Source organism: Manacus candei, unplaced genomic scaffold, assembly GCF_025592945.1.
Source record: "Manacus candei isolate 608988 ecotype Guabito, Panama unplaced genomic scaffold, ASM2559294v1 h1tg000094l, whole genome shotgun sequence".
Taxonomy (NCBI): Eukaryota; Metazoa; Chordata; class Aves; order Passeriformes; family Pipridae; genus Manacus; species Manacus candei.
In genome coordinates this window covers 4410665-4420857 of record NW_026138142.1, presented here as the reverse complement: position 1 = coordinate 4420857, position 10193 = coordinate 4410665, and the positions used below count along the sequence as shown (strand labels likewise).

General features: G+C 39.2%; 1 protein-coding gene across 11 annotated transcripts in view; it reads right to left on the bottom strand.

Moving 5' to 3' along the window:
* The window catches only part of ADCYAP1R1 (ADCYAP receptor type I), a 153311-nt gene that overhangs the window by 9687 nt on the left and 133431 nt on the right, over positions 1-10193 (bottom strand). For 5 of the 11 annotated variants that reach the window (XM_051768372.1, XM_051768373.1, XM_051768374.1 and 2 more), the window contains 3 exons: positions 8485-8568; positions 2399-2528; positions 2083-2124 (listed from right to left, as the gene is read on the bottom strand). In XM_051768372.1, the coding sequence (XP_051624332.1) occupies positions 2083-2124; positions 2399-2528; positions 8485-8568 (256 nt within the window). The remainder of the gene's footprint in view (positions 1-2082; positions 2125-2398; positions 2529-8484; positions 8569-10193) is intronic. The other 6 variants (XM_051768381.1, XM_051768380.1, XM_051768382.1 and 3 more) reach the window with 2 other exon arrangements.

The window sequence follows — 10193 nt, the reverse complement described above, 5'->3', positions numbered from 1 at the left end:
AGGAAAAGTCCAACGGGAAAACTTGCATTCTCCTTCTAGTACCTCTAAATTCCTGTTTTGGTTAATGTATAAATTATAGATTAGATGGAGTATGGAGTTATATCACCCCTATAAAATACAAAATAGTGTTTGCACCTTGAACAGTGTAATTATTATACCAAAGGTGAATCCTTTCTTGCCCTAAGAAATTTAATGAGGGACAAGACACTTTTTAATTACCATTCTCCAATGTCTTGAGAGGTAAAATGGTTTTAATCAATCTAATTGTGTTGGTTTGGCCAACAACAACCCTCCTACTCCTTCTGAGGGGTTCCAAGAAATCTGACAGACTGTGCTTGTTATCTTGGAAGGTGTTTATCTCCAGGCTGGTTTTAGAAAAGACCTTTTGGCTGTTCTTTTAGCACTCAGGGAAGGTAATGGATGCAACAACACTTGTAGGTGGGAGATTTAGATATCCAACAACACCAGGTGGTGAAGTCTGAGTACAACCATTAATTCCAACAAGGCTTGATCCAGATCTCACCCTCCAGAGCTACTTGGGAGTGACTGAGCTATGAATAATGCTTTCACAGCCCTGTGGGGCCTTTCAAAGTCACCCTGACTAAGCAAAGGTGACCTATGAGTTTGTTTGATGAGCTTGGAGGTTGTTATCTGAGAGGGAATCACTTGGATCAAGGAGTTTGAGACCTTTTGTACTAGAAATGAGCTGTTGCAGGCTAGAGATGAGCAAGCACAGAACACCTACTGCACTCAGACTCCTTGGAAAGAAGAAAATAAGGTGATTCTAGGGATTTTAGAGAAAGGATCCTGTTGGACTGCACAAGAGATGTGTATCAGTGGTGGAGAAAATGGATGAACTCCAGATATCCCTCTTAAGGTGGCCTTGAGGAGGGAACCTTTTTTTGTTAATTGAGAAAATAATAACCTCAGGTATTCAGTTGGATAAACAAAGGCAGAGCAATCTCAATCTGCAGACCAGAACAGATGAATCAGAAAAAAAAATAACTAGTGTGGGAAGCTGACAGCAGCAGCAGCAGCTGCCATGTGCTGAGAGGAGTGTGAGGCTTGCAAGATATCTGGGGAGGGTCTGAGGGGGCTTCTGGCACAGCTTGGGCTCTCTGTGTGTAGGGACCAGCTGGAAGGTGGCAGGTCTCAGAAAAGAAGCTGACAACACTTGGATGGTGCCAGCAAGAAAGGCCAAGGACTTGTGAAAACTTGGAATTCAGCAAAGGGTTTGATGCTGTTTCCCCCAGCCTTCTCCTGGGCAAGCTGGCAAGATGTGGAGTGGGTGGGTGTCCTGCAAGATGGGAAGGAGGTCACACTCAGAGGGTGTTGGACAAGGTTTCTTACTCAGTCTGGCACCATATCACTAGTGGGGTCCTCCAGGGATTGGTACTGGACCCCACACTGTTCAACATAGAACCATGGTATGGTTTGGGTTGAAAGGGACCTTAAAGATCAACCAGTTCCACCCCCTGACATGGGCAGGGACAGCTTCCACTAGCCCAGGTTGCTCATCTGACCTGGATGTGAGCACTTCTAGGGATGGGGCAGCCACAGTTTCTCTGGGCAACCTGTGCCAGGGCTTCAATATCTTCATAACAGTCTCAACAATGGGGTTGAAAACACCTTCACCAGGTTGCCTGATGACCCCAAACTGGGTGGTGACTGGACATGTCAGAAGGAAGAGTCACCTTATGGAGAGAACTGAACAGGCTGGAAGAGTGGGCTGGCAAGAACAGTGCCAAGTTTAACGAAACAAGTGCCAAATTCCACAAAACCAGTGCCAAATTCTGAACCTGGGGTGACATTGCCAAGGAGACCACTACAGCCCTAGCCCAGTTAGGGAGTGTTAATCTGGGCCATCATCTCTGGCATGGCCAACATTCTGGTTTAATAAGGACACTACACATTCTTTCGGGTTTTTTTGGTTTTTTTTTGCTGAGAATTGTGAGATTCAGCCTAAGGTATCAGGGAGAATGGCAGGTGATGAGTTAGAGGGAAGGTTTAGGACAGCAGTTACTCCCACAAGGAAATGAAATGAGGAAGATGGGTGAGGAATTTAAATACTGAAAGACTTACCTCCCCATTCAAGAAACAGTAGAGAACAGCAACAACAAAACCCTGGAAGAGCGGGAGAGAAAAAAAATAGTGCAATTTATGCAAAAAGTAATGTAATGTATGAAAAAAGTTAATGTAATGTAATTTTAATCCTGAAGGAATAACACAAAATAGCAGGAGTTAGAACAGGCAATCAACCAATCTAACCCAAAATCCTAGTACACAAACCATCCACATGAGGGAACAAGGACACACTCTGAGAACTGTGCATGCAAAGTTTCTAAAAAAAATAAAAGAGATTTCATTCTAACAAAACCAGAATTCACTGGATAATCACCTGGAAGGATCCCAGTCCCAATTCAAACACCAGTCTCTCCCTCTTACTGACATTTTCAGGCGAAAAAGCAAACACTGTGTAGTGAATTCCAAACAGGGGGATGAGCAGCAGCGTGGAGCGAGCCAGCCTCCTGTGACAACAGAGGGAGAGAACTTTAATGCAGCCTTGCAGTAATCACCTTGTGCTTTAATTAAAGAAGAAAGCATAAAACGTTTTGCTGACTGACTTCTGGGAAAATACATACACTGCATAAATATACAAACAAATACAGAACATTCCTGTTTGTTCCCAAAGAGTGATTTCACACACACTGGAGTTTGCTCCCACTTCTTTCATGCTGCTACAATAACAGCACATTAACAGTGATTAATGCTCTGTTCTCTTATTTTAATTTTCATTGTTATAAGCAGTAATTTCTTCCTATTGTGCCCAAAAATGAAGAGGGGAATCTTGCTAAAGGATTCAGACTGCTACCATAGCACAACTATAAACCTTAATCCCAATGGAGTGTTTGAAACCACTTTTTTTTAATATTTTATGTGTGTGTGTGTGTGTGTGTGTGTGAATTTTTTTCTGCATAGCAAAAGAATTCCAAAACAACCATACAAATAAAGCCAAAAAACCAACAGCCACACAAATAAAGCTCAAAATCCTGTATGTTCTTGTTCTTATACTCATGATTATTCCTCAAGGTCTTGATTTTGGTCTCATTTGTACTGTTGGAAAGCTAAGTGCAGTTCCACTGTTTAACTAATTTCTACTGTTTCAGGATAAAGAGGTTTCAGAGGGAAATCAGGTTCAGTACATAAGAAATAAAAGGGCTAGAAATAAATGTATGCAAGCATTTAACTGGTGAAATTCCCCAAAAATAAGGGGTCAGCCAAGACTTGTGCATGTTTTGGTCAGTGCCATTTGCTGATTGAGCAGCAAAAAAAAAGATCAAAGAGAAAGTAAATGTTGATTTAAAAATAAGGAAATGTAGGGTTTTTTTAAAACAAAGTGACCTGAAGTAACCTCCAGGACATTTTCAGAGGGGAAGAATATCATTGATTACAATCAAGTAAGTTAAGAAGGCAGATGGAGGACAAAGGAAGGCAAAAAGCTGTGAAGATGTTTCTAAGAGCTGAATACTTCTTAAAATTCAAATGTTTGCTCTGCTTTTATCTGTAGGGACACATTGGAATTTGCTAATTCCAGCTCAGAGATAACCCAAAATGATGTGTTGGACTTACTGAAAGTGAAAATTAATTAATATATCTCCAAGAACTCTGAACATATGATATTGTCCCCAACACCTGTAAATGGGACATTCAGTGCATTGCTGGTGTCTCTCAGTCAGACTTTGGGCACTAACAGGGATAAACACATCCCAACTCTTGCCTTGAGACTGCACTGAACACACCTGAGTCATGATTCTGATGGACACCAAACCTCAAGGCTTGGGGAAAGGCCCCAAAAACCAGAGAACACAGTTCTTGTGAGTTATCAAGTTAGACACTGGCCAAAAGTTTTTTAAAAAAGAGAAGAACAGCCTTGGAATAGGTTGATGATCATACAGAGTGTTCAGCTTTGGTGATCTCTAGAAAAATTAATCTATACAGGAGTGAGTCAGTGTAATGGACTAAAAGAGCTTTTGGGGTCCCTTCTAGTCCTTTTTCTCTGTGGACCTGTACTATGGTCCATGAAAATGAAAACAAACACTGAGGAGAAGTGTATAGAACAATGTTATCCCTATAAACCTAAAAAGATGTAAAGAACGTGCTTTAAACTAACCGTGGAATTAAAAGAAAATCAAATTAAAGGTAGTAAACTTGACAAAGAAGTATCATCTCTCAAAATCTGTTATCCTTTATATTCAGAATTAATGCTAACAATAACAAAAGCATAAATGTTGTTTTGATCTAAAAGTCAGAACAGAATTGTCTATTAGTGTGTTCTACCTCACTGCACTCATGGGAGATTAATTTTGGGAAAGATGCAGAGGAAGTCTTTTTCTATTGTTGGTTTTGTGGCACTAATTACACCTGATTAATCACACAATTAGTTTGTAGGATCTTGAAGTATAATGCCATAATCAAATTATTTGAAATGCTGTCTTCAGTACTGTCATGAAAGTCATGAAGCAAATACATTAAAACTAAGAAGTAACACATTCTGGAGTTTATAGATTATTAAGATGAATGAAGAGGAAAAGTAGATTTCAACAATGGGAAAAAATTGAGAGATACTGATGACTGTAAAGATGATGATGCATTGATTCTTTTTTTTCAAGATTAGGAAGAAAAAAGATGAAGTAATTTCTGTGAAACATGTAAGTTTATGGGGAATGAAAATGTTAAAGGAGACAGTGGAATTCTCAGGAGTGTAAGAGCCAAAGATATTTATCCTCTTTTCTTTCCACATTTTTTCAGAGAGGCAAGAAACTTGTGGGATGGATCTGAAAGTTCTGAGGACAATAATCACTCAGTTAGGATTAAACTGTTTAGAAGACAATGTTCTCCAGAAGGTCTAGTGGAAGCCTTGTTTACATTCCATCAGGTAGAGAAAAGTCTTAAAGTTATTTTAAAAAAAAGCAAGTTGCATTTAAATTCTTGTTGAGCCTGACATTCTATTTTTCAGCTGTTATTGTGCTTAAAATCAGTTTTAACACAAGGTTTTCTCCTATAGTTTGGCTATGAATGTGCCCTTTCCATAAAGTGTTGGTACAAACACATGCAGATATTGGTGTCCTCTGTTTTTCCTCACTCCTCTATTGAATTATGAAAAAATCTCTTGATACCAATAGGAAAAGAAAGTAGAAAGATTTTCTAACTTTGACCAGTAGTTGAAGGAACCATATTTTTAGTTTTCCATTGTGCATCCACACTTATTGAAAGCACTAATATGTCTATGGATATTACAAAAGACAAAATTTGAAATGGATATTACGAAAGACATGAATTTGAAATTAAAATACAGATCATATTGTGTTGCTGAGTAGAATTTCCAGTTATTTCTACTGAATATTTCAGCGTGTTTCTATTCCACATTTTAAAACAGGTTTCTAGAAGACTAATTAATGCTTGATTAAACATAATAATTGCACATCAGATTAAAAAACAATATTATGATCAACTCTGCAACAGGGAACAAGGACCTACGGGTTCTAAATGGTCTAAATAGGTTCTTCCACCTCTGGTGAAAGGGATGTAATGAAGATATTTCTCCAGACTCAGAAACTGCAGATGCAAGTGCAAGAACTGCTGAGCTGGATGTGTGATGGTGCCATTTGAAATGAATGGAGACCATCAAAAACATGTGTCCTCAGGGGACCTGAGCTCCAGGAGGGACAGAGTAAGGAAATTTGGGATTATCATTCTATTTTCTGTCTCTGAGACAGAGGTGAAGATGGCAGTTTAGAGGTTACTCTCCCATCAGTTCCAGGTATCTCCACTGCACTGAGGATGTGTCTCGTGCCACTTCTGCAGCTGCTTCTGTTGGACTCACTGCAAAGTTGTGTAGCTCAAAAAAGCCACTGTAGCCTACAAAAGGTCTGAGATGACACTGGGTGCTCTTAAGCTAAGAGTAATTTTTACTCTGGCAAAGAGTTTGCTGCCCCTGATCTCAGAAATTCTCACCACCCAAGTTCTTTGAGGCAAAAGATCACAGACTGCCCAAAGAAGCAAGAGATCTCCAAACCACAGAATTTGAAGAAAGATGATGTAGTTGTTTTGCTACTTAGTCCTACCTGTTTTAAGTCAGAGAGCTGTTCAGTTTAAAAACTGAATCTTAAGTGAAATACTTGGCTCAAATATAAACTTTTGTAATGAAGATGTCAAGGTCTGTAGTCATGTAAAGCAACACTCATCTCACCAAGGTTGGGACATACATAAATGTAGGTATTGATCATGAAATTATTAAAATAATGTCTCTAAATTCAGTGTGGAGAAAAATGCACTTTTAAGGCCTAGTTCTTGCCTGCTATAGGTGTCTCTTTAAGAAGAGGTGACTCCTGTTGTAAACCACATGGGTATGTACTGAATGCATCTATTTATGTATATATTGACCAGCTTCATGCTATGAGACATCTGCAATGATGACATCTGATTTCAGTTAAATTAAATCCACATTTACATTCCCTTCAGTGCCTGTGAAGAGTAAGAAGCACTTACACACAAGGACAAATCACCTACCCCTAAGGAAGTTCTTATCACATCCTAAATCTACCCATTGACCACAAGGGGAGTCTGGACTGAGTTTGCCACATAAATTGCTGCCCTGTAGACTTGTGAAGTTCAGATTAGAGGAATCCAATTTTTCTGGCCAAATGTGCACATCCATCATCTCAGTGGTGAGTATGTGCAAAAAAATAATCATGACAATATTTCAGATAGAAGGATAAAGAGCAAACCATGGGGATACATGCTGGCATTAGTGATGAAATGCTTGATATAGCTCATGTTTAATAAACTGAAGTATCTATTTTATCACAAAGATTGTAAACATAGCTAACATGACTTTCAGGAACCTGAAAAATCTCCCTGACAGATACATGCCTTTTCCAAAGTTAGGTCTGTAGGAACACTTCCAAAATACCTGAGATAATACCTAAACACAGCAAGTGATTAGAGCTTTTTAATTTTCCCACGCACAAACCACATCTTCAGACCAAGGACTTGAAAAACAGGGAAGTTTACTGAGACTTCCATATTTTAACATCAAAAAATTTAAATACCTCCTTTTTAGGTTGAACTCCCCTTGTCATTGACCAGGTAGAGGATTTCACCTCAGATAGTTGTCACTGTCCCATCTTTCTAAAACACTGCATTTAATATGACATTTGTTTCTCTGCAAAGGCTCAACATGAAGTCTGTGCTGCATCAGGGTGTCAGTTGAGCAGTGAACTTAAATCTCCTCCTAAATGTAGGTCCTAGTTTTACCTAACTGCTCTTAGTCTTCATCTTCTCAAAGTGTAGAAGATAAATATGCTAATTGTTCTTTTATTCTCTGTCTTTGTTATTTGCACAGTGCCAGCCTTTTGATCGAATGTTTTGAGCATCTGTTTCTTAAGTATCTTGAGGAGATGTAAAATCACTGAGAAAATTCACTTTCATGTTTTTTTTTCTAGCTAAAAAGGCATCATTAAATATGTAGTTAAGTTACAAAACAACCTCTTTTCCTTAATGGTGTAAAAAATAATTACTAAGGATTCTGTAGCAAGACCCTGGAGTGCTGGGTCTGCATGTCAGGACATCTCTGGGAGTGCTGATTTGAACTTGTAAAACTGCTGTGAAATTCAGGAGGCAGATCATCAGGAAACATACTGTACAACAGACTTCTGAAAGATATTCCTCACCTAAACAAAATTAGATGATCTTGGAAGTCTTTTCCAACCTTAATGATTCTGTGAATCTATGACAACCTGTGGGCTTCTTGTATGAAACAAGGGGTGAGGTGGACTGTGGAAATGTGATTAACTAACACTCTCTAGGCTGAATGGCATTTACTCACTCTTCTGGGTGCCTCACTCTCAACAGACAAGTGTTTGACAATGACTTCAACTTGAAGATCTTGGAGGTCTTTTCTGACCTTATTGATTCTATGATTCTGATGTCTCACTAGACACAAACTATTTTGATATTGGGTCAATCTTAACCCTTCCTCACCTCGGGTGTTTACCAACATAACTTCACTGACTTTTATACCCATGTATAAAAGATGTTTTATACCCACTGAGAGTCTGATTGACTCAATCTTGCCTTGTCCTTGTTTTTCTAGCAAACTTTCAGGTGAAACATTTCCTCTCAGCGTGAAGGTGCTCCCCTGTTTGCTGTATAATAAAGAGCAGCTATTTATTAACCCCAAACCATAAACAGCATCAGCCATAAGTACCAAAAAAAAAAAAAAATTAAAAACCAATAACCTTAAAATTCTCAATTGTGGTGCATCAGCAAAAGCACAGAACAAGAACAAAAAAAAAACTCTCCATGCAACAAGAACTCAATGAATGCTTGCTTTCCTCTTGCTACCCCTCTGCTCTTATCCATTCATTTAATTGCAACATGCTCATACAAACACAGTAATGTCACAGGAGTGTGAACACTTACAGGGTAATGGTTGATAGTTCTGACATCTTGCAAGAGTGCTGGTTAGCCCTCTTAGGCTTACAGTAGCATTTCTGAACGCAGCTGCTAAATATGACAAGATTAGCAATTTTTTTTTTTTTCAGCATCTCGTGAACAGGCCAAGGTAGGTCACTCACAACACATTTCATGAGACACGTCACAAAGATGGAAAGCAGACACCACAGAACGGAGCTACAGCACAAACCAGCTGCTTGACTGAAGCAAAAATGTAAATTAAAAATATAAATTAAAAGTGCACTGGCTTTTGCTGGCGGTTTAATGTGTTGGTTCACGGACAAGCCAAGAATTGAACGACCTGAAGGCAGCGTTAGGCACCCAAAATATACATGACCTTTGCAGCCTGGGGGTTGTACAGAGGGTCACAGAACAATATATTCGATGGAAGTCGACTGCATGCTTGTGGAGAACAGTCAGGTAGGAACATAAACTTGTAGGATGGTGGTCAGCCTGAGATGAAGTTGGATCAGATGTTCCTCATTTTCGTGTGTGAGCACCCAGGGTGTGTGGATCCCTTCTTTTTAGCAGAGGGTACTGGTAAGGACACCAAAGCACTTTCTCACCCATCTTCCTTGATGGTGGGGAGGGAGTTCAGTGTGGAAACTGCAAGTCTGGTGAGCTATTTGGATGTACCACCTATTTTTTGTCACACACACTAAGACAGTGTGGCCACCAAAGCAGCAGGTCCATAAACTGTGTAACTGGAACCGTGATCTCTACGTGTCGTATCCCAGAAAGAGCTGCTGTGGGGAATGGGATGGTCACATTTACAACCAGCCAGAGAGGGGCTAATTTAAATCAGCCACCAAGAAGGGTAATCTGAAACACGGGAAGGCATTTGTAGGGGTCTTGTAAGAGATTTTATGACTGATACAATGGGTTGAAAAACATGAAAATTGAAAATAGCGGTTTCTCGTCGACTCTAAAGGGGAGATTTTTGGTTTTGCTTTCAACACATGCTTGTTTTGGTGGGATTCACCTCAGGGAAGATTGGATGTTTACAGTGTAAATATCTGAGTAAGCTGGAAATCTTTGTCCTTTGAGAATCATCAGAGAGAATAAGTAGTTGAGAGAGAAATACAGTTATTGGCCAGAATATCTGAACTGTTTTAGATGTCCACTTTAGGATGGGATGAACAGCACTCCAAACACCACTGAGTACCCTGACTAATCTCCAGTAAATATAAAGGACAATATGATGAATTTTAAAGCAATTGCCTTCAAGGCAAACATCTAATTTTGTTCCAACAAACCAAACTCCGTCCCTCTTGCTCTGCTAAAAGGCACAATCTAAGATTTATGGTCATCTAAGCACAGATGGAAGATGGAGCTTGTAAGCTGAACAGTAAAACAGAATAAGTTGAAAATATACTCAATTTCTCCCCACTTTTTTACTCCTTTAAGTCAATCCTTGTTACTAGAGGGGTTTTTTTTGTTTCTTTTCAGGTAATCAAAGCCTGAAAACCGTGTTGTTCTTAAATATTATTGTATAAAAGCTGGAAATCATACAGTATTTGTGGCATGCATACATCTAGCAAATAGGAATAGTAATCATGTTTCAACTTGTAAAATGAATTCGGTTCTTGGATGATGCTCAGGAAGTAAATATGAAAATGACTGTTCCTTTTACAGCATCACTTCTGTGATAAATTTCTGAACCACCTCTGTTTTTT